This window comes from Gopherus evgoodei, chromosome 1, assembly GCF_007399415.2.
Source record: "Gopherus evgoodei ecotype Sinaloan lineage chromosome 1, rGopEvg1_v1.p, whole genome shotgun sequence".
In the NCBI taxonomy this organism is placed as follows: Eukaryota; Metazoa; Chordata; order Testudines; family Testudinidae; genus Gopherus; species Gopherus evgoodei.
This window is the reverse complement of record NC_044322.1, coordinates 29,779,542-29,804,904: the sequence shown is the minus strand read 5'-3', so window position 1 is coordinate 29,804,904 and position 25,363 is coordinate 29,779,542. Positions and strand designations below refer to the sequence as shown.

Here is a 25,363-nt window from a genome sequence, read left to right as displayed (position 1 = left end):
CTGAATAAAATTACACACATGTTCTCGCAAGGCAATAGTTCCTGTATCTATGGACATACATATTTTAACAGCACATGCTTAAAAAAATTACAGCAATGTAAAAATTCCATCAGTTCAGGAGAGAGAGTAAAAGCATAGATAAGAGGTCACTAATGTCACATGATAATCCAGTTCTTAAATTCTGCACAAGTATTCTCCATCATGAATGTGATTGAAATGATTGAGAATTAATAATCCTCTCTTTGATGGACACTTCAAAACAATGTCAAGTATGTAAAAGTAACATATGTATGGTTATGTCAATGAAGTCTGTAAGGAAACAGAACAATGAATGTGGCAGCGAATGTTCAGTGAGATGATCTAAGAGTGTTTTGTCCCGTTGCCGTTTTTATCAAGGAACATAAGAGTGCAGTACAGCTTTCCTAGCACTTATTTTGAAGATATAATTAACAAAAAGGCTACCACTAATTAGATGTAAGAACATGGGCCTTTAGAGAAATATGGGATAGTTTAATACAGGGGTCTCAAATACATGGTGCGCATGCAGCCTGCAGAGTTATTTGCTGCGGCTGCCAATCTCCCCTCACCTGCCATCCCCGCTTCCCCCGCAGCATGCTGCGTCCCCGCAGCTTTGCCTGCCTCCAGGCGCTTCCCAACTCCAAATAGCTGTTTGGCGGCACTTTGCACTTTCCAGAAGGGAGGGGGGAGGAGCGGGGAGCCACTTGCTGAGGGGAGGAGGCGGAGAAGAGGTGAGGCAGGAGTGGGAATTTGGGGAAGGGGTTAGAATAGGGGCAGGGAGGAGGCAGAGTTGGGAGGAGACTTTGGGGAAGTGGTTGGAATGGGGATGGGGAAGGAGGGGAAGAGGTGGGGCAGGGACGGGGCCTCATGGAAGGGGTGGAGTGGGGGTGGGGCCAGAGCAGCAGGGGTGGGGGGTCAGTGATGCGGCCCTCGGGTCAATGTACTAGTTCTCATGTGGCCCTCATGGTCATTTGAGTTTGAGATCCCTGGTTTAATACAACTGGTCATTTCATTATCCTAATTAAATTATGCAACATGTGTGTTGTCAGTAGAACTATCCAGAAGATCTATCACTCTTTTGAATTATGGATACACACTGAACACATATGAGCATACAGACAGAAACAGTACATACACCAAAAATCTTCTCTCTAGTGTTTGGGCTGTCAAGAAAATCGTAGATTGTTTGGCAAACAGTGTTTATTTCTGTTCCATTAAACATAATTTTCAACTGCTAGCCAGACAAAAATAAAGAGTAATTTACCAGATAAGTGATGAAGACTGCTGTGATAAACTCGGGACAGACAGTTGCAAAGGGTGGGGTATAAAACAGTCTCAGAGGGTTAAAAGGCCCTCCTCCCTATCAACTGAGGAGGGGTAACTACAGGTCAATCAGGTTCAGCTGAGAAGGGGTTACCAGAGAATCAATTAGGATCAGCTGAGAGGGAGTTACCTGAGGTCAGTTAGGATCAGCTGATTCCAGCTAAGGGCTGCCTGAGACCTTTTTAAACCCTCCCCTGTTGGGAGAAGGAGAGAGAGAAGGAGTCCTGCTGCCAGCAGGTTAGGAGCAGGAAGACAGTGAGCCTCACCAGGAAGGGAGGCTGCATTCCCTCCCATAAGGGAGAAAAACAAGCTAAAAAGACTGATGGAGAGAAGGAATGGACTTCCTCTGTGCCACCAAGAGGGACTATTTTACCTAAGCCTGTCTTGCCAAGGCTAAAAGCAGCTGAGGCTGGTGGGACTGAGAAGGTGCCTTGTCAAACTGCCTAGTAAGTAGCCTCTCTTTTGGCCTAACTGTGGAAAAACTGGTAAAGACACTTATTGGAGTATCCTCTTTTGCTCCCTTAGACTGTTCCATGTAGGTCAAACCTTGTATTGCAGGTTGGTGCATAAGTAATGTTATGCATAAGGGAAATAGCATACAATTTCCTTGGCTTTCCATTTACTTTCAATTACTTTAAAAAAATAAAAAAACATTTTAAAAAAGCTGTATTAGTGCATTTCACATTAGCATGAAACTGAAATTGTAGCCTTCATTCATCTAAGTAGACTTTACTTAAATGAGTATTCCATAGATGCCAGTGGGGTGCAGGCAATGTGCAGAGCCCCTGTGGCTGCTCCAGTGCCTAGGAGCTGGACATGCCAGCTGCTTCCAGTAGCTGTGCAGCACCAGCAGGCAGGGAGCTGCCTTACCCCCACTGTGCCACCGACCGGACTTTTAGCGGTTGAAAAACGGACACTTGGCGACCCTAATTCAAACACAGAACCATCACAAAATACACATATGTACAATTCATAACAAACACAGTCAAATGCAAAAACTTTACACCTATCCCAGCCAAATAACATTATGTGATTAAAAGACATAGGTGTAGTTTGAAAATCCAAAAGAAAAGACGATATTATAGTTAAGATTTTGCATTCAATGCTGTTGCCAGGAATTGGATGTATGTGTTTTGAGTAATTCTATTTAAGAACTGAATGTGACTTTATTGTGCAATTGCAAAGTCTGAATGAGTTTTGGTGGCAAAAAATCATAGAATCCTAGAAAAACACAGCAGGAAGGGACCTCAGATCACCTAGTCCAGCCCCTTGTGCTGAGGCTGCTGAAGACAATCCCTGTCAGGTGTTGTCTCCAGTGATGGGGATTCCACAACTTCCCTTGGAAGCCTATTGCAATTCTTAACTAACTTTATAGTTAGAATGATTTTACTAATATCTAACCTAAATCTCCCTATCTGAAGATTAAGCCATTTATTTCTTGTTCTGCTTTCACTGGACATGGAAAACAACTGATCACTCTCTTTATAACTGTCTCTAAGATATCTGAAGACTGTTACTAGGTCCCCCCAGTCATATTAGGAAAAGCTTTTTCACTAGGAGGGTGGTGAAGCACTGGAATGGGTTACCTAGGGAGGTGGCAGAATTTCCTTCCTTAGAGGTATTTAAGGCCAGGCTTGACAAAGCCCTGGCTGGGATAATTTAGTTGGGAATTGGTCATGCTTTGAGTAGGGGGTTCGACTAGATGACCTCCTGAGGTCCCTTCCAAACCTGATATTCTATGATCTTTTCTCAAGACTAAAACATGCCCGGGTACCCTGAAATGGACAAACTACTCCACTGATATCTCACCAGGGCAGAGAGAAGTGGGATAATTGCTTTCCATGTCTTACATAAAAGACTCCTCTTAATACACCCCAGAATGATATTACCCTTTTTCGCAATTGCATCCCATTGTTGGTTGGCTCATATTCAATTTGTGATCCATCCAGATTCTCTTCAAAAGTACTATCACCTAACTATCCCCTGTTGTAGTGGTGCATTTGATTTGTCCTTCCTAACTGTAGTACTTTGCACTTGTGTTTATTGAATTTCATCTTGTTGATTTCTGATCAGTTCTCTAATTTATCAAGGTCCTTTTTCCATTTTAATCCTGTCCTTAAAAGTGCTTGCTCCCTCTCAGCTTGGTGTCATCTGTAAATTTAATAAGCATATTCTTCACTTCATTATCCAAGTCATTAATGAAAATGATTAAAGGTATCGGACCCAGGACAGATCCCTGCAGCACCTCACTAGATACATCCTCCCAGTTTGAAAGCAAGCCATGATTAACTATTCTGAGTATGGCCTTTCAATCAGTTGTACTCCCACCTTATAGGAATTTCATCTAGATCACATTTTTCTAGTTTGCTTATGAGAATGTCATGTGGGACTGTATCAAAAGCCTTTCTGAAATCAATACATATCTCATCTACTGTGTCCCCCATCCAATAACTTATCCAAGAAGGATGTGGTGATTATCAGGGTCACCATTACTAAGTCACTTTCCCCCTGCAGCCTCCAGTGAGAGGGAATCTTGATAGTGCTTAACTGAGTGTCAAATCCCTGACACCTCTGGTTTACTCACCACCCAAAAAATCTCCTCAAGCCTATGCCAGCCCTTACATTTTCCTGCTGGTTAGCCATAGGTGCATTCCAGCCTCAGAGCCCCTTTGAAGCATTCCCCCCACCCCCGTGATATCCAGCCCCATCACTGGCTACTCACAACAACCATTCTGTGTAAGTATCAACCTTTTGAGTTTTATTCTGCTAACCAATCCATTATTAGTAGAGGTTTGTCTGTCTCTCAGCATTCTTGCACTTGATTTTTCACTCTAGCAGGTAGGTAGGGGTGTATGTATATGTGTAATCTATGTGCTGGAGTATGGGTGACTAGAACCCACAGAACCTATCTGAGAACAGTATCTATAAAATAATTCCTCAAGTACTTAAAACAGCCCTAGGTTAAACAATTTTGCTGTCTAAAAGATCATACACAGAGGTATTTCATGGATTAGGGGTTGCATGTTTAGTCCTGGGACATGATTTAGAATACAGTATGAATAATAAATGATGAGATTTGCTGTAAATTTGAACTGGAGTATCTTTCAAGACAATTGTGTTAACTTACAATTAAGATTCCCAAGATATTGATCAAGTATTTGAGAAAAATATATACCTTAACATAAACATGACTAAAAAAACCCTCCAGTATGAAAAAGTTAGAACGTGCTATGCTAAAATATACAAAAACACTGTTAATTGTTCATGTGTCATGTAAATATTAGAGTAAACAATAATGTAAAATTTTATCTATTTATTTCACTGTTATGTGTATAGTGTTTTGAGAATACATTTTTGAATATAACATACTGTATATGTAAATGATTTTTTAAGACTTTTGAAACTAAGAAAAACCCTTTCCCTCCCCTAGAGTGATCACAACAATTTTCACATAGTCATACCTAGTATCACAATTAATTCAAATATTACAGTGTGTGGTATTGAGGTGATTTGCCAGTTTCATGCAAAAGAGCACTGTGTATAATGTTGATACATTTGAAGGCAATACAGATCTATGGCCACAGTCATCAGTATGCTCTTGCTTGCTCAGGCTGATTGTGCTGAAACCCCATTTTAGCTGGCCAGCTAACCCATGTTTATAGCTTCTGCACTTCAGGTGTGATTCAAAATAGTCAGAGTATACTGATGAATCTGGCCCCTAATCTTTTCCCAGATTATAGAAATAAAGCAAGTTAAAACAGATCTAGAAGATAATGTTATTTACAACTTCAATTATGAATTTTTTTTATAAATTACTAATTCCTTACAGGAACTACAGCTCTGTACTATGGGAATATTGCACAAAAAAATCAATGTCAGTGCTCTACAAGGATCTCATTTAGATACATCTCAGATAAATTTTAATAATTATACCTTAAAGAATTTGAGACACATTGGGGATAAGAGTGGGCAAGAGTTGCATAAAGAGTCAGTGGTTTTTAAATTATAATTGCAATGTTTTAAAATCTAAAGTAATCTCTGCTAGATCCACAGAAAATGAGCAAATGGAGTTTGAGACTTATACATTTTACTGTAAGTTTCAAAGCCACATAGGAGATCTGATTCACAAGCTTTGGGACTATGCAGTCACATCAGTATGATGTGAAGATGATTAACATCCTGAATGTGGACTTTATCCCTAATCCAGCTGTATGTATTCCTCATGATACTACTTATTTCAAATACATTTTACATTGTTGTTGTAGTGTCCCATTATTAAAAAACACATATCCTAAAAATCATGCACTTCTGAAGAGAAATAGCAGTCTTTTTAACAAGCTGTTTTCTTACCTGATTAAGTTTCTTCCATAAGCTGAGAACAGGAGAAAGCTCATTAGACCAGATTTCTCTGTCAAATTTGCAGCCAGCAGTTACTGATCTGCTCAAGATTCGAAGCTGTGAAATGACCTGAAAAACGAGAAGATAATGTAAAGGGAAGGCCATATATATGTAAATCTTGAACAGGATTAGAAATAAGAGAAATAAACAAACTTCCTCCTTTATAAAAATAAAACACAGAAGCAAATGAACTGAAATTTGTCCAGACTATAATTTTGGGTACAATTAATTGTTAATATTTTGATCTAAGCCAAACAACTCATCCCTAGACACAGTTCTGCTAACTATTTGAGCCCTATTCGCTAAAAGAAATCTTGACATTGTCCTTACCTCTGTCACATTCCTAGTGTCCAGTTATAAACTTATACACTAATGAGGTTTGTAATTAAAGTTTCTTTTTCCTAAAATATACAACAAGATTCAAAATCCTGACCTTAACAAAGCTCTGTCTGTACAAATGAAGGCAGAAATCTTAAGTATGCACATCTCTGAACGGACATAAAGTCAATTAAAACTCATTTATTCTTATTTCACAGTTGAACTATGTTTACTTAGCTACCCACGCCTGCTCAAACTATTCTCCTTTTTTTAAGGAAAGAGAAAAATAAAAATGTTTATGATAATATGGATGATGAACTGGCGTTATAATTTAGCACAGGAACAATGTAATGGAGCTCTGGGAATTTCAGCCTTAGTCCTTCTGTGTTTGTAAATATCCAGGGTGAACTCTTGGCCCTACTGAAGTCAATAGCAGAACACCCATGAATGTTAGTGGGGCCAATATTTCATCCCAACATTCGGGATTCTTCTCTTTTACAGCACAGCTGCTGAATTCCCTTTAAAGATGTTTCTGTAATTAATCTTCCTCGATGGCAATGCAGTATGCCTCTGACACTACACGTAAGGTAACAGTTTTGCTGAATATGCCAAATGATCTTCTGTTGATATATTAGTTTAGACAGTCAATTCCTTTATTGTTTTCAAATCATGTGATTCTTGTTTTGTTTGACTTCGAAGAACTAACGTTTGTAATAAAAAGTACATTAATCTTTCAAGAGGATTGGACTATTTAAGTGTTAAACATTCACAATCATGCACTTGAAGTCAAGTTGTTTCTGCATTTTTGATTGATTTTCTAATCTTGAAAAATGTGTAATGATGCAGTGTTTCATTTTCTTTTGTTTCCCTGATAAATTATTTTCATTTGCTTTGGCTGAACCAAAACATCAGCATCTAATTTATCAAACTTGCTACAGCATGAGGTATCATTAATTGGCAGAGCATGGAAGTGTTATTTTAACTTTTAAAATATTGACTGTCATTTATTCTTGTTTTAAATTTGCCAAACATGACAGAAAATGACTAAGAACTTTAGAGAAACATACACAAAATGTTTTTAATTAGGCTAAAAAAGGTTTTAAATTTGTGAAATATTCACCATGTTATTTAATGTTAATGTTTTATTTCCTCAACAAAATTTGAAGTAAATCAAAACAACATATTATCCTTTTGGACTGTACAGTAGTGAGCATAAATGAGGAAAAACTGTTTTTGTTTCACTATTACCTTGATAAGGAATTGTAACACTACAAAGTCCTAAGGAACATTGTTATCTGACTTGGGTCAGAGAATGTCACAATAAAATACATTGGTCCTGATCCTGCATCTTACAGTGGAAAGGAGACTTTTACTCAGGCACAGAGGTCTGCCTGCAAAAAGCACATTACAGTGCTCACCTCTTACTGATTGCCTACAGGTAATACTTACATTTAATCAAGCCATTTCTTCTATCTGAAAAAGTACAGAACTGAAAACTACACTTTGTCCTTAATTCCTTTTTAACTGAAATTATCAATGTTTTCAAATTCAAGGAGTATGTACCTAACCAAGAAAAATGTAATTAAATATTCTTAAATTGTCTGTTCCTAGTTTTCATTACTTCCATCTTTACAGAAACTCCCTATTTTTGTCAATTTGCTTCCTTAATGTTGACAAGAGATTATTTTATTTTGCTACTATGGTTTCCATTTAAATCATTCTCTAGTCTTTTTTAACACCAACACCCTTAAAAGATGCTTTGGAATGCCTAGTTAATTTTATTATAACAGAAAAGATTCTTGTTTAACTCAGCCAAACTGATTTTTTTCTGACTACAGTAAAGGATGTTTTATCTGGCACGTTGGGGGAACGTGCAGAAAGAATAGCAAATATGGCAGGCGACCAGCATAGCTTAACAGAGAAATCTTCGATGAGCTTAAACTCAAAAAGGAAGCTTACAAGAAGTGGAAACTTAGAGATGACAAGGGAGTAATATAAAAATATTGCTCAGGCATGCAGGGGTGTAATCAGGAAGGCAAAAGCACAATTGGAGTTGTAGCTAGCACGGGATGTGAAGGGTAACAAGAAGGGTTTCTACACGTATGTTAGCAACAAGAAGGTCAGGGAAAGTGTGGGACCCTTACTGAACAGCAGTGGCAACCTAGTGATAGATGATGCAGAAAAAGCTGAAGTACTCAATGTTTAGTTTTTGCCTCGGTCTTCACAGACGAGGTCAGCTCCCAAACTGCTGCACTGGGCAGCACAGTATGGGGAGGAAGTGAGCAGTCAACAGTGGTGAAAACAGGATTATTTAGAAAAGCTGGACATGCACAAGTCCATGGGTCCAGATCTAATGCATCTGAGGGCGCTGACAGAGTATGGCTGATGTGATTGCAGAACCATTGGCCATTATCTTTGAAAATTCGTGGTGATCAGGAAAGGTTCCGGATGACTGGAAAAAGGCAAATATAGTGCCCATCTGTGAAAAAGGGAAGAATGAGAATCCAGGGTACTACAGACTGGTCGGCCTCACCTCAGTCCCTGGAAAAATCATGGAGAAGATCCTCAAGGAATCCATTTTGAAACACTTAAAGGAGAGGAAGGTGATCAGGAACAGTCAGCATGGAATCACCAAGGGCAAATCATGCATGATCAACCTGACTGCCTTCAATGATGAGATAACTGGCTCTGTGGATATGGGGAAAGTGGTGGACGTGACATATCTTGACTTTAGCAAAACTTTTGATATGATATCCCACACTATTCTTGCCAGCAAGTTAAAGTATGAATTGGATGAATGGACTATAAAGTAGATAGAAAGCTCAATGTCTAGTTAGTAGGAGCACTGCCAGCAGATTGAAGGAAATGATTATTCCCCTCTATTCGGCACTGGTGAGGCCACATCTGGAACATTGCATCCAGTTTTGGGCCCCTCACTATAGAAAGGATGCGGACAAACTGGAGAGAGTCCAGCAGAGGGCAACAAAAATGATTAGGGGGCTGGAGCACATGACTTACAAGGAGAGGCTGAGGGAACTGGTCTTATTTAGTCTGCAGAAGAGAAGAATGAGGGGGGATTTGATAGCAGCCTTCAACTACTTGAAGGGGGGTTCCAAAGAGGATGGAGCTAGGCTGTACGCAGTGGTGGCAGATGAAGGAACAAGGAGCAATGGTCTCAAGTCGCAGTGGGGGAGTTCTAGGTTGGATATTAAGAAAAACTATTTCACTAGAAGGGTGGTGAAGCACTGGAATGGGTTACCTAGGGCGGTGGTGGAATCTTCATTCTTAGAGGTTTTTAAGGCCCAGCTTGACAAAGCCCTGGCTGGGATGATTTAGTTGGGGTTGTTTCTGCTTTCAGCAGGGGGCTGGAGGTTTTTAAGGCCCAGCTTGACAAAGCCCTGGCTGGGATGATTTAGTTGGGGTTGTTTCTGCTTTCAGCAGGGGGCTGGACTAGATGACTTCCTGAGGTCTCTCCTCTTCTATGAATGGGGGTTGCTGTTAAGTGAAATTTCAGTTAACTAGGATGGAGGGAGTTTGGGTGCAGGAGGGGGCTTGGGGCAGCAGGTTGAGGAACAGGAGGGGGTGTGGGGTGCCAGATCTGGGGGGGTCTCACTCCTGACTCCCCACAAGCAGTGACCTGTCCCAGCTGCTTCTAGGCGGAGGTGTGGCAGGCGGCTCTGCATGCTGCTCCCCCACCCCATGTGCTAGCTCCACAGCTCCCATTGGCTGGGAACCATGGCCAATGAGAGCTGTGGGGGCAGTGCTTGTGGGTGGAGGCAGCGTGCAGAGCTGCCTGTTGTGTTTTCACCTAGGAGCAGCTGGGACAGGTCACTGCTTGCCGGGAGCTGCCCAAGGTGAATGCCCCCAGGATCCGGCACCCCACACTCCTTCCCATGCCTCAACCCGCTGCCCCAAGTCCCCTCCCACACCCAGACTCTCTCCCAGAGCCCACACTCCACACCCCCTCCCATGCCCCAATCCCCTGCTAGCCCTGCGCCAAACGGACTATAAACCGGAATTTCAATGAAGATCTTAAATGCTGGTTTATAGAGCTTTCTGGTTGGTGAACTGCCAGACAAATGAGCTTTTACTCTATAATCTTTTGATCATAGTGTGTTTACAGTGTGTGTTGCTCATGTCATTCTGAACACATACAAAACATTCTGATACTGAATAAAGTTCATAACCATAATTTTCTGCCTTCCAGCTATAATTTGCTCTAGTTATAATTCTCATTCTATAATTTGTTTTTCTTTGGCTGTCTCAGAGCATGTGCAATGAACCAAAAAAAAAAATTGTCAAATTCACTTTTAACCTGACAGTTCAGGTAGTACTTTGTATGAGCGTTGCATACTTTTTCTTCAAAGTTGCACAGACGTGATTGTTTTGTTAACGTGACTGACAAAATAAAATGTTTTGTTGTAATTCAAATAATTTGATTAATATAAATGTTCAGCATCAACTATTTGGGGAAATAGTTGCTAACCTGTTCTGTAACTATTATCATTCAAGACGTTGCACATGTGCATTCCACTTCAAGTGTGTGTGTGCCCAGTGCACTTCCTTCAGAGATTTTTCCCTTAGCAGTATCCAATGGAGGTGGCATATGCGTCCTCTGCTGTGCAATGGTATAAAGAGGAGAGCCACTTCTGAGCCCCCTTGCTTTTTTCTTACTGGACCGACTGCAATACAGAGGGGATGGAGGCTGGGGCATGGAATGGGCATGTGTAACACATCTCGAAGAACAACTGTTATGGCACAAGTTAGTAACTGTTCTTTCTTCTTCCAGTGAGTGCACATGTCCATTCTACTTGAGGTGACTCAAAAGCAATTCAATCTGGAGGTGGGACTGGTGTTTGAATAATGACTGAAGGCCTGCATGTCCAAATCTGGCATCAGCTCTAGACTGCTGAGAAATGGCATATTGAGAAACAAAAGTATGTACTGAAAACCAAATTACAACTCTACAAATATCCAGTATAGGAACTAGAGATAGAAAGGCTGCATGTGAGCTTGCTTAACATGTGAGCACTCTGTGCACTGGAATTACATTGACCATGTCATAGCAAAACATATACCTGAGGAAATCCATGATGTTGCAGACAGGATGAAGAGCCTTCCAGTCTCATCTCAAACAGCTGTGAGAAGGACCTAAACAGTTCAGTCCTATCGAAATAAAATGCTTATGCTCTTCTAACAACCTATGTGTAGCCTCTCCTCATCCTTATGAGCATGAAGCTTAGAGAAGAAAGTTAGTAACTACAATGGCTGATTGATATGGAAGTGAGAAATTTTGGATCAGGGTGTAGTTGTAACTTATCCTTACAGAAGACTGTATAAAGCAGGTCAGATACCAGAGCTCTCAATTCTCCTACTCTCCTTGCAAAGGTAATAACCTTTTTTTTTTGTGGCAATCTTAACTGAAAGATGAAGCAACAAACAGATAAACCACTGGTTGAAAGGGTCGATCCATGAGCTTTGCTAACACCAGGTTTAAGTCCCAAGGGGAAATAGGATTCTCTACTTGGGCATATAACTGGTCCAGACCCTTCAAAAACCTCAGTAACATGGGATTGGATTATCAATTGGAGTGTGGAAGGCAGAAATAGTGGCTAGGTGCATCCTGATGGAGCTAATGGCAAAATGGCCTCCCCAACACATAGAAGATCATTGCTGTGTTGTCCATAAGAACTAGTAAATTCTTTCCCTTTTCATAGATTCTAAGGCCAGAAGGGACATTATGATCATCTAGTCTGACCTCCAGTATAACACAAGCCATAGAAGATCATAATGGTCCCTTGATGTGGGGGAGGAAAGTGTGATAAATTAGATGAATGGCTTTCAATTATCTTACATTTATATGGAGAACTAAATTCTAGACAGATCAGAGATCTTAAGTCTGCAGAGTTCCTCGGTGGGCTATCCAATCTTGGGTGGAAGCATCTGTAACCAGAGTCAAAGTAAGTTGTAGAGGAACAAAAGGAACACCCACTCCTACATTGGATGGTTCCATCCACCAGTCCAAAGAGACTAGGACTTCCGTGGGCACTTAAACCAACATAATCAGTGGATGATGAATCAGGGACTACACCAAGCTCCGTCATCTCTGCAGCTTCCTAGTTGCTGCCTGACTGTGACCTTCGGCTCTGATTCCTGACCTTGGCTCCAACCCTTAACTCTGGTATCTGGCCTCTGACTTGAGTCTGGTATCTGGCCTCTGAGCCTTGGCTCTGATTCTTGACTTCAGTTCCGATCCCTGGCTGATATTTGGCCTTTAACTCTGGTTTTGACTCTTGGCCCCAATTCCTGGTTTCTGACTCCACTGTGACCATTGTTCCTATTTTTGGCTACCAATCCTGGCTCTAGCTACTAAGCCTGACTTCTACTCTAACCACTAGGTCCAACCACCCTCATCTCAGTCCCTGACGCACATACTGAGCAAGGATAAAACAATGCAGAATGCTGCTCATTAACTAAGACTGTCGACCCTGTATACTGAATGAGAAAGGGATTCTGTGGAAAAAAATGGTATATGATCATGTAATTAAAGCCTGTATCACAATGCATATGCACAAGGGGGCCAGATTAAGATTGCATAGGCATTGTTAATTCTGGCATCTTCTAACTTTTGAGTGTTTCACTTTGCAACCTTAATAATGTTCTTTTAACATAGATTTTTGTGTGTAATATTACATGCCATACTAATATAGTCCAAATATATATGCAGTATGTAAATTACTACTTTTCAGTACAAAAAAATCTGCCATGACTAAAAGCAATAGAAAGAAAGAAAACAAGGTAATCCAAATATAAAAACTGCCAATAACAATAATAATAACAATAATAATCTGTTTTTAGCATGGTGAAAGGATTACACAGAACCATGAGAATTTTCAAATAATCAACCTGATTTATATATGGAAAACTAGGCAAAACAGCATTTATATTAAAAATCAAAACTGAAATTTATTCATGAATAGTTCATCTAATATATATGGAAACTACTGAGAACTTGCTATCTGATTTTTCATTCTCGGTGAAAACATCTCGTATCAGATATACCATCTTGTTCTTGGCTTTGGGAAAAGTGAAATGTGTACAATAACATAATTAGTAAAGATATAGTGATCACCTGAAGAAAGTCAATATTTACCTATCCACAATTACCAAAATCTAATAGTATCTGAGATTCTAACATTATGGCATATTCTAATTATGATGGCACATTCTAGCTTAATATTGACTACTGTATTATATCAAAAGAAAATAAATTCTGGGGAATTAAGAAATCTAACAGGCATGATGTGATGGGACAAAGTATTAAATCTGTAAGGGGAGGGAGAATTGACCTTTGTAAAGATGTAATTTTTCCTTTGAAAAAGAAAAACACAACGGATAGTAAAGAGTCTAATGTGTCTTCACATGAAACTCCTCACAGACTTTTGGATTTGAAAATGAAAAAGTGGAATTGAAATAAATAATAGTCAGGGCTAGATCATTCCTGTCTATGGGTTTTCAATAGGAAGGGAGTGCTGGGGATGGGAAAGCTCCAAAGTTTGCCCCTCCCTCTATTCACCCACAGAACAAACAAGAGGATCTGTCCTCAAGAACTTCCAGTTACAGCAGAAAATACTATTTCTCAAATATATATGTGATCATGTGTTACAGGTTGGGTTAAACCTTGTTATGATCCAGGAGTAACCACTGCCTTATATTCTGGATAAATGCAAAGAAGCCATTGTAAAGAATTCACTGAAACAATAGCAGTGGCAACCAAAACACTGGCACATCAAAAAGTTTGATTAGAAGTTGAACTAAGTTGCTCAAGGGGGTTCAAATGCCAGAGCTAAAGTTTGGATTGGTGGAACTGTTTTTGTCTGTATGTCAGAGAGAGAGAGAGAGAGAGACTGTGTGCAAAGAAAACACAGAAGAAAGACACACAAGAGACAGAATCAGAAGGAGCAGAAAATGAGACAGCCTGAACAAGCAGTTGGTACCACAACCCTGAGAAAAGCACAGAGAGAGCTTTGGAGAGGTATAGGCTGACAGAGGTCGAGTATTGTGATCAAGAACACTGTCTCCTGTTTGGTTCCTCTTGCATTCAGAGAAACAGGACTTTGTATATTTTTCGTAAATAAACAAGATTGCATCAAAAGTACCAGACTCCTTTACCAATTTCTCCTCCAAACTGAACAACCTGTAAGACTCAGAATTTTTGGCTAGCCATTTGGGTCCAAAGGAGTAACACATGTAATAGGACTATATTGTAATTCAAAAGAACAAAGGTGCAGAACCAACGCTGCAGACACATTACCTGAAATTTGTGCACTTAAGGAAGCAACTGTGACATTCTTTTAAGAGATTTTTATATGAAATAGGTGTGCTTATTTTTCCAATTACAGAACAGCAAAAAAATATACACTTTTATTGGTCATTTTTTATAATGATACACAGAAAAAAATAGCATAAAAGAAATTGCAGTTAGGAGATTAAAAGTTTGTAAGAACATAAGAAAATATATATAGTCTAGTAAATTATATAGTCTAGTAAATTATTTTTTCCCAAAGAACTGTTATGTAACATCAACAAAAAAAATTATGTCCCCTACAGCTAGTTATGCCAAATAAAGCAGTATACTCATCTTGATGTACAGGGAATGCAACTGGTTTGGCAGTCATTTCTGGGGTTAGGTTGATGTCATGGCCCCTTTAAGGCAGGTACAAAAACAAGGTAGGAAGAGAAAATTAAATGTTTCTAGACTCAGTTTTGGGAAAGCAGCACAGTCCTGAACCACAGGTTCCAAATCAAATAAAGCCATTGCAGGGCTGTTTTCTTCAGACCTACGAAAGCCTGTCTCTCTCACCAACAATAAAAGATATCGTCCTCATCCACCTCGTCTCTCTAATATCTTGGGACCAACACAGCTTCAACAACACTGCATACAGACTATGACATTAGCATCTACCAAAGAAAAATGCTAAAATTATGTTTCGTTAGAGCTTATAAAGGACAATTTTCCCAAAACCTCTCTGCAAACCTTTTCAAAATTAGGAGAGAGAGAAGAGGGATTTTTATTCTGATCTACAAAAATTAATAACCTTTTAAAATCTGTAAATCTACAGAAACGTATACAGGCAAGTACTCTACTGCCATCTACCAGATTTAATGTACAAATATATATCTTTAGCCCAGGAAAGTTCTTCCTATAGGTTTAGTATCTTGAAAAGAAACTGTAAATCTCTTTATCATGTTGTTTTGACACAATTTTACTGCTCTAAATAAAATATTACATTCTCACAATGGTCTCATTTACTATTTCTATGATTAAAATTCTAGCATATATCATTTAGTAAGTGCTTCCCTAATCCATGCATGGAGAAAGGGGGTGGGGAGAAAGGGCCTTTTCAGCCATACATTTCTTCTGCAGGGAAAAAGGGGATGATCCTCCCATACTGCAGTGCACTTCCCCTTGACCTCAGGGAGGACTCTTTAAGGATCCTAGGATCTGCACAGTTGGAAAGGATGAAGAACAGATGGACCCAGGGTGCCACACATTATCTCTGCACTGGCCTTGTTTGGATTCCAGCTGCATTCTCTTTCCAAGGACCACATTTGTATTAAGGATCCTCCATTACAGAGATCATCAGGACAGCTATTGGCTGGAAAAGCATTGACAGCATATTTCTAATGAATACACCCTACCATGAAGCAGAGTTAGCAGGAGATCCCAGCATTGACAAGGAGGCCAAAGGCGTGGGTACCCTTGGCCAACTGTGAATCCTGGGAAATTCAAGAGGTTTTGGGGGATAAACTGCAGCCTTTTCTGGAAGGAGGGTTAATTCACTACTCTCAGCTGAACAGCATCATTCTAATGAAAATTACAAAGGCTTTTCGAAGTGCTGCTTGGTGACAGTTCAGCCACAAAACAGACTGAATTCTCCACTATAGCCTACTGGTGTTACCAGGACTACTATGGTATGGTGAATTTCTTTTATGTTGTACTGGTGGAGTATGAAAACTAGGTATGAAATACTTTCTGCATTTTTAGGATGCTAGCTCGGTAGAAATATTCAGGTTGCTGATTGACTAATGGTACCGACACCTGGATATTATTTCTAATGAAAGATTCTGTACAATTTACATAAGGGTAACATGCAGGCTAACTTCCTCTTAAAGGAATAGTGAATTTCTTAGTTCTAATACTGTCAATAGTGATATCAATATTTACTTAACATGATATAGGAATGTTTTTAAATTGTGCACTTTAAAAAATATCTGTTACTGTTTTAGTGTCTTCATAATTGTGAAGAACACTGTCTTTCAGTAAAAGCTTCTATTTTTTTGCTATAGTAATTCTAACCAGGAAGTGTTCAACTCCAACACTGGACTTGATCCTATAAACTCTTAATACCAGAGGCCGTACTTATTTCCCTGAGTAGTCCCATTATTGGGACGCAATGTTGGAACTACTCACAGGAATAAGCACTACACCCACTAATGAGTGTTTGTTGAATTGGACCCATAATTTTGAAAAAGGAAATTCTAGTCTGCAGAAAAATGAATGAGGCTATAGACTTATTATTTATATTACACTAACACCGAGAGAAGCCCCAAAAATGGGGTCCCACAAAGTTTAGCACTATACAAACACATAGTGAGAGGCAGTTCCTGAACCAAAGAGTTTACAATTTAAATAGACAAGAGAGACAAAGAATAGGAAGGAAAACAAAAGACAAAGAGGTGAGTGACTTGTGAAAAGTCATACAGCAAGTCAGTAGCAGAGGTGGAAATAGAACTCCAGATTATAATTCTGTCCTTTCTGAAATCAGTGGCAATACTCCCATTGATCTGAATGATCCAAGATTTCACCCCAGGTTTCCCGATACTCCTTTCAGTGCCCTGAGCACTAGACCACTCTGTCTTACCCTGTTGCTTTAAGACATCCAGTATTCATTTGACTAAAATAATTAGTTACTATACAAATAGTATTCATAATAAAGCAGTAGTAAGTTTACCAAACAATACATGCTAATAAATAACGAGTGAAAATTACTATAAAAATCTCCAGCCTGTCTTATGATGTAAAATGCATGGATACAAATGCTAAGTACTCTACCACTTTCTGACAGGCTTCCTATCTGCTAAGTAATTTTAACTTTGATCTCTACTTAGTAGCTATATTAAAGATCTATTCTTTTTGACATTTAAAGTGATTATATATTTAATAAAATAAATTTCAGCTTTTGTTTAAGCAAGAACATCTATAAAAAGAATGTATCTAATATACAGCTCTTTGTAGTTGTAAAGTTTGCATGATGTGTAAAATTAAGCAGCATATTCTTGACTGATTTTGGTACCCAGTTCTCATTGACAAATTCTTTTTCATTTATCATTATGTACTAAAGACACCTTGCTGTAATATATGAATGCTATTGGTGTCAACATCAAGTTGATATTAGCAAAGGCAACAATACAAATTTCCAAACTGTTTAGCTGCCACTCATGGCATAAAGACACAAAATACAGACATGGGATAAGGACAAAGATTACTTCTACTTGCTTTAAATACTCTTTCTAAAAATATGCATTCTAGTCTTGCACATGTCCAAATTGTAATTTGTGGTGGTGATCTGCAAGATAAGATTTGTACTACATAACAGAAGTAAAATGTGCACACTCTATCACTCTATACTATGAAAAGCAGGGGTTCTCAAACTGGGGATCGTGACCCCTCATGAGGGTCGCGAGCTTATTACGGGAGGGGGTCGCGAGCTGTCAGCCTCCACCCACAAACCCCGCTTTGCCTCCAGCATTTATAATAGTGCTAAATATAAAAAAGTGCTTTCAATTTATAAGGGGGAGTGCACACTCAGTGGCTTGCTGTGTGAAAGGGTACATCAATACAAACGTTTGAGAACCACCGATGTAAAGGAACCACATCCACATATTTTTCAAGGGAATTTAATCTTAAAAGCTTGAATGCAAACCTGTCATCAAATTAAGAGCGAACCTTTCCATCACTGACGCATATTCTTGTATTACCATTTGTCAATGTGTCTTCAAATTTCAAAACTATGCGTACTACTTATTTGTGTGTGAAAAGGTCATACACCTCACTATATTAGTAATACAATAAAGAAACTGAGGATCAAATTCACCACTGGTGTACATGGGAGCATCTCCACTGATTTACATAACATGGTGATGGGCACTCTCAGAATATCTTCTATCCAGGATTCAAAATCCTTTGATGACACATAGGGTAGTGGGGTGTGCTGAGTGCTTTTCCCTCTCACTTCCTCATAAACTGTACTCAGCTCAAGGTTTGGGGAGAGAAGAAATAAAAATGTTTCCATTTTAAAATGGTGTAACAATCATTTTCACAGCATGCTGAAAAGGTAAATTGCCCATGAACAGAGCCTAGTGTATTGGAGATACTGCATGGGGCGATAGAGAGAGATAGCAATCAGCCACTAGCATTCTAAATTTGGGTCATGTCCATGGGTTGAGAAACAATGAAATTAGACAAAAGCACCTGCTTATACCATCAGTTAATTCTAATAATTCAAGTCTCTGAGAGCAACACGGGAACAGTAGACACAGCAGCATGAGACTGGAGAGCCTCAGCTAGAACACTCTGACCCACCTCAGATTCTAGCAGGGTTAAAGGAACCCTTCCTCCCCCTCCTGGGGGCTCAGCAGCCCTCCCCTATTGCTGGGGAAATCAGAACAGGGCCACCTAGTAGTAAAACCAACCCTGGGAGCAGAAGAAATAATCCCAGTAACCACAGTGTATCGTGAGGCCCCTTCATAGCTCCCAGGCATCAGTGCTGTCTGAAGATTGATTTTAAAATTGTCACTTTGGTTATTTGCTCTGAGACCATCCCTGCCCTTTCCCTGAACCACTGTTGCTACATTTCCTCTCCCTAACCTCCAGGCTTCTCTGCACCTTTCTGTATTCCATCTATTTCCCTTCTCTCCCCTCCTATCCAACATCCCTTTCCCCCTTCTTCCCACTCCCTTGTCCTTTTTTTTTTACACTTCATCTGTGATTCTCCATCTGTTGCCTCTCCCATTATAACAAAATTGAAAAAAGGAAACGAACTAACATTACATTTTCTCATCATTACACTAATCACTTTGCTTATTCACAGTACCTCTTTCCAATAAGATTTTTCTGATATTTTGAGTCTTTTAGATAAGATCTTCAGGATGGGGGCCATGGATGGGATTCACATGGAGGACTTAGTCTGAGCATTACAACACCTAACTTTTAGATGCCCTGCTTCCACCCAAGTGGAATTCACAACCCCTAGTTAGGCACCCAGACTCCCTACACAATACATGGGGACAACTAACAAAATCATCCAAAGCCCAAGATTTGGTGGTGATGGGGGACTTCAACTATCCAGATATATGTTGGGAAAATAACACCGCGGGGCACAGACTATCCAATAAGTTCCTGGACTGCATTGCGGACAACTTTTTATTTCAGAAAGTTGAAAAAGCTACTGGGGGGAAGCTGTTCTAGACTTGATTTTAACCAATAGGGAGGAACTTGTTGAGAATTTAAAAGTAGAAGGAAGCTTGGGTGAAAGTGATCATGAAATCATAGAATTTGCAATTCTAAGGAAGGGTAGAAAGGAGTACAGCAGAATAGAGACAATGGATTTCAGGAAGGCGGATTTTGGTAAGCTCAGAGAGCTGATAGGCAAGGTCCCATGGGAATTAAGACTGAGGGGAAAAACAACTGAGGAAAGTTGGCAGTTTTTCAAAGGGACGCTATTAAGGGCCCAAAAGCAAGTTATTCCGATGGTTAGGAAGATAGAAAATGTGGCAAAAGACCACCTTGGCTTACCCTTGAGATCTTGCGTGACCTACAAAATAAAAAGGCGTCATATAAAAAATGGAAACTAGGTCAGATCACGAAGGATGAATATAGGCAAATAACACAGGAATGCAGAGGCAAGATTAGAAAAGCAAAGGCACAAAATGAACTCAAACTAGCTATGGGAATAAAGGGAAACAAGAAGACTTTTTATCAATACATTAGAAGCAAGAGGAAGACTAAGGACAGGGTAGGCCCACTGCTCAATGAGGAGGGGGTAACAATAACGGGAGACTTGGAAATGGCAGAGATGCTTAATGACTTCTTTGTTTCGGTCTTCACTGAGAAGTCTGAAGGAATGTCTAGTATAGTGAATGCTTACGGGAAGAGGGTAGGTTTAGAAGAGAAAATAAGGAAAGAGCAAGTAAAAAATCACTTAGAAAAGTTAGATGCCTGCAAGTCACCAGGGCCTGATGAAATGCATCCTAGAATACTCAAGAAGTTAATAGAGGAGGTATCTGAGCCTCTAGCTATTATCTTTGGGAAATCATGGGAGACGGGGGAGATTCCAGAAGACTGGAAGGGGGCAAATATAGTGCCCATCTATAAAAAGGGAAATAAAAACAACCCAGGAAACTACAGACCAGTTAGTTTAACTTCTGTGCCAGGGAAGATAATGGAGCAGGTAATCAAAGAAATCATCTGCAAACACTTGGAAGTTGGTAAGGTGATAGGGAATAGCCAGCATGGATTTGTAAAACACAAATCATGTCAAACTAATCTGATAGCGTTCTTTGATAGGATAACGAGCCTTGTGGATAAGGGAGAAGCGGTGGATGTGATATACCTAGACTTTAGTAAGGCATTTGATACAGTCTCGCATGATATTCTTATAGATAAGCTAGGAAAGTACAATTTAGATGGGGCTACTATAAGGTGGGTGCATAACTGGCTGGATAACCGTACTCAGAGAGTAGTTGTTAATGGCTCCCAATCCTGCTGGAAAGGTATAACAAGTGGGGTTCCGCAGGGGTCTGTTTTGGGACCGGTTCTGTTCAATATCTTCATCAACGATTTAGATGTTGGCATAGAAAGTACGCTTATTAAGTTTGCGGACGATACCAAACTGGGAGGGATTGCAACTGCTCTGGAGGACAGGGTCAAAATTCAAAATGATCTGGACAAATTGGAGAAATGGTCTGAGGTAAACAAGATGAAGTTCAATAAAGATAAATGCAAAGTGCTCCACTTAGGAAGGAACAATCAGTTTCACACATACAGAATGGGAAGAGACTGTCTAGGAAGGAGTATGGCAGAAAGAGATCTAGGGATCATAGTGGACCACAAGCTTAATATGAGTCAACAGTGTGATACTGTTGCCAAAAAAGCAAACATGATTCTGGGATGCATTAACAGGTGTGTTGTAAACAAGACACGAGAAGTCATTCTTCCGCTTTACTCTGCGCTGGTTAGGCCTCAACTGGAGTATTGTGTCCAGTTCTGGGCACCGCATTTCAAGAAAGATGTGGAGAAATTGGAGAGGGTCCAGAGAAGAGCAACAAGAATGATTAAAGGTCTTGAGAACATGACCTATGAAGGAAGGCTGAAGGAATTGGGTTTGTTTAGTTTGGAAAAGAGAAGACTGAGAGGGGACATGATAGCAGTTTTCAGGTATCTAAAAGGGTGTCATCAGGAGGAGGGAGAAAACTTGTTCACCTTGGCCTCCAATGGTAGAACAAGAAGCAATGGACTTAAACTGCAGCAAGGGAGATTTAGGTTGGACATTAGGAAAAAGTTCCTAACTGTCAGGGTAGTTAAACACTGGAATAGATTGCCTAGGGAAGTTGTGGAATCTCCATCGCTGGAGATATTTAAGAGTAGGTTAGATAAATGTCTATCAGGGATGGTCTAGACAGTATTTGGTCCTGCCATGAGGGCAGGGGACTGGACTCGATGACCTCTCGAGGTCCCTTCCAGTCCTAGAGTCTATGAGTCTATGAATTAGGGGCCTAAGAATGAGATTCTCAAAAGCCAGCCCATTGAGCAGGAACTAGTCTAACTAGCCAGTAGGAAATGCCAATGAGAGGAGTGTGACCTAAGCTCCACCGCTCAAAGGAGTTAGGCACCTAACTCAAAGCCAGGGATTTGAACCCAGGTCTCCCACAAGAATGCCCCAACCACTTGGCTATGGAGTGGTCTGGGATGGGTCTCAATAGCTTCTGCTGAAGCTGTTATACTTTGTATAGTTAAATAGTCATTGGAGCAGGAACTTCAACTTAGGTCTCCTATATCCCCGGTAAGTGTCCATGGGTTTATACAGTCAATTTCTCTTTGGCCCAATGATTATTTAAGTATTTTATACAAGGTAGAACAGCTTTGTCAGGAGAAACAGGGAGGGAGGAGGAGAGAAAGAGAGAGACACCTCCACCTCCACAATACCCCACAGGCACACTGTAAGGCAGCATCTGAACATGTGCCAGATCATGCCCCACAGGTGAGATGGCAGGGGAATGCCTACTCTGTGAGTACCGCTGGGACTTAGGCATGAGGTAGGTGCTGAGCTGCTTGGCACTGTCAGGACTGAGTCAGCTGTGTGCATACCCAGCAGCAGAAATGTAGGTGCCATAAGGATTTTACCAGTGGAAACATAGATGCCTAGAGTGTTTAGCTGCCTACAGGATTAGACTGTAGTTGAACAGGAGTTTTAAAGATCTAAATTTTAGACTCAGGTGTCTAAAGTATACTATGTGACTAAATCTCACTTGTGAATCCCACCCCACCCATATCTTTATTGCATATTTGAACATTAGTCAGCACAGTGCAAACACACTGACACAGCTACCACTCTGAAACCTGTCACCATGCAAGACACTGAATTTAGCCATATTAAGTGGAAATTCATCAACTTCATGAAAAAACTTGTGCAGATACAGACAGACATCTTCCTTTCCAAATGCAAACAGATGGACATCATACCAAAAGGACTGAAGGTAAAAAATCCATTACAATCAACATACCACACAGACTATGGTCAGAGATTGTGCAACATACTTTCAAAGAAACTGTGGAACCAGCTGATCAACATCTTATACAGCAAACAGGGGAAGGTCAAGAATGAGCTCTAACTGGCTTGTTAGCACTGACCCTCCACTTGGTAAGGCAACTCCCATCTTTTCATGTGCTGTGTATTTATACCTGCCTACTGTTTTTTCCACTCCATGCATCTGCTGGAGTGGGTTTTAGCACATGAAAGCTTATGCCCAAATAAATTTGTTAGTCTCTAAGGTGCCACAAGGACTCCTCATTGTTTTTGCTGATACTGACTAACACGGCTACCACTCTGAAAACAGTCTTAATTGGGGCTTCTGAGTGAGACAGTAATTCTATTACAATCATTGTCGTTCCATGTGTTTGTACATCATTCAGCACAACAAGAGGTCATCCTCCTGATTATGTCCTTTGGGCACTCCCACAGTATGGGCAACAGTAACTTGCTCTGTGGAACAGATCTTACCAGGCTCACCACTCTGTGTAGAGGCTGGAGAGAAGGAGATATGCAACCACTGCCTTCCTCGTGGAGGTAAATGGGGATTGGGCAAAGGCAAAATGTAGGAGAAATAATCTGTGTCTGGTATAGGGCTGGTATAAATTATGGCTCCCCCACAACCACAGGAGAATCTTGGAAGAAACTGTGAATGAGTTAAAGTCCATTTACTCTGGGGTAAATAGACACTGTTCCTTACATGGGGCAAGACAAAGGTTCAATATTGCTGTATATCATAATCATCAAGACTTGTTTTTAAGCTATATTTTAATTGAAGTATAAAACTAACAGTTAAATACAATAAACCAACTGTCTTTATATTGCTTAGAAGAGACCATTATTAATTACACTGCAAAACACACAACTTAATTAATATACTTCAGCCTTATTAATTGTCCAGATCAGAGAACAATAAATGGAGCAAGTAATAAAACCTAATAAAGATACAGGAAGGGAATACTTTCTTAATTATTATTGTAAATAGTCTTTACCATTAGAGATCTAGGACTTAAGGTTTAGTAAATTAAAATGTTTTATAGCTTTTTGCAAAATGAACAGAATCTAGCTGTTCAGTGTACTGGAGATATTAATTCAGAGAAATGTAAATTATATATGTGGGAAATCTAATTACATATTTTCATATTTGAAATAGAGAGGAAAATTCTTGGTATTAAAAAAGGGATAAGTACAAAATGAAGACTGATCATAATCAGAGCATTCACTTTTGTAATGCTGTAAAATTTTATAAAGTGTGAAAACCAAATACTAGTTTAAAGTAGAATAGCAGTATACAATTTTATAGTATTCCTCTGGTACATAACAGAAAATAGAAGCCTAAGGTGATAAAGAATTGTGTGCACTAGAATGTAATAAGCTGATAAGTGTCACCATCTACTCCCTATTGAGTTGTTAGCATTATGACAGCCAGTTACAAAATCCACATTTCGCTTTGTCAGCTTTTATAAGCCTCTTCAAAATGTACATGATACCATGTACATGCTGTTGGACATCTTTGAAGGTATGAGGGCTACAATCACCACTAATATCCTCATGCTGGTGAAAGATAAACAAAGCAGGTACTGTATAGAAAGTGAATGAGGAACAAATTTGAGGATCTTCTGATGCATTTACTGACAGGGATGTGCAGGAAGGAATCAGTAAGAAATAAATTCCTGGTGAAAATAAGGCTGGCTTCAAGCATAAGGTCTCTATCTGGAATCTTGGCTTCTTGATTCTGCTATTTAGATTATTCATGTAGAGGGCAGCTCTGACTCCTGTGGCTTTATTTTTCATAACAAAAATATGTAGTAAAGCACTGAGAACCTTTTGGAAGATCTAGAATTCCCCCCAGCAGATCTTTCTTTGTTTTGGCTACAAAAAGGACTGGTGGAGCTATGAGGTTCCTGAATCTAATTAAAGTACAGGTTGCAACAAAACAGCCTTTGGCGGGACACTACTGAGAGTATCAATTCAGGAGAAATTGCTTAAAGCAGGGCAGTCACAGCCCAAGGCTGGGGGTCCTTTGCACACCAAACCAGCCAAACAGGACTTCGGTTTCACCCCACTGGCTAACTAGAAGTCATATATGCAATCCCCTCAGACTCTCCAGCTTCCCAGTATCACCACCAGCACCACTCCTTATGGGGATGAATGGCTATGAAAACCAATATCCCAGTAAAAGAAAAAAGGTTCTGCCAATCCCAAAGGACCAAGCCCCAGACCCAGGTCAATATACAAGGCAGATCTTACCCACAAATCACGCTGTTGCCAATCCTTTAGAATCTAAACTCTAAAGGTTTATTCATAAAAAGAAAGAAATATAGATGAGAGCTAAAACTGATTAAATGGAATCAATTACATACAGCAATGGCCAAGTTCTTGGTTCAGGTTTGTAGCAGTGATGGAATAAACTGCAGGTTCAAATCAAGTCTCTG

The 25,363-nt window shown here is 39.9% G+C and overlaps 1 protein-coding gene across 1 annotated transcript in view; it reads right to left on the bottom strand.

The window, feature by feature from the left end:
• The window catches only part of DYNC2H1 (dynein cytoplasmic 2 heavy chain 1), a 362,438-nt gene that overhangs the window by 59,894 nt on the left and 277,181 nt on the right, over window positions 1–25,363 (bottom strand). The window contains 1 exon segment of the mRNA XM_030560509.1: window positions 5,692–5,808. Within this exon segment, the coding sequence (XP_030416369.1) occupies window positions 5,692–5,808 (117 nt within the window).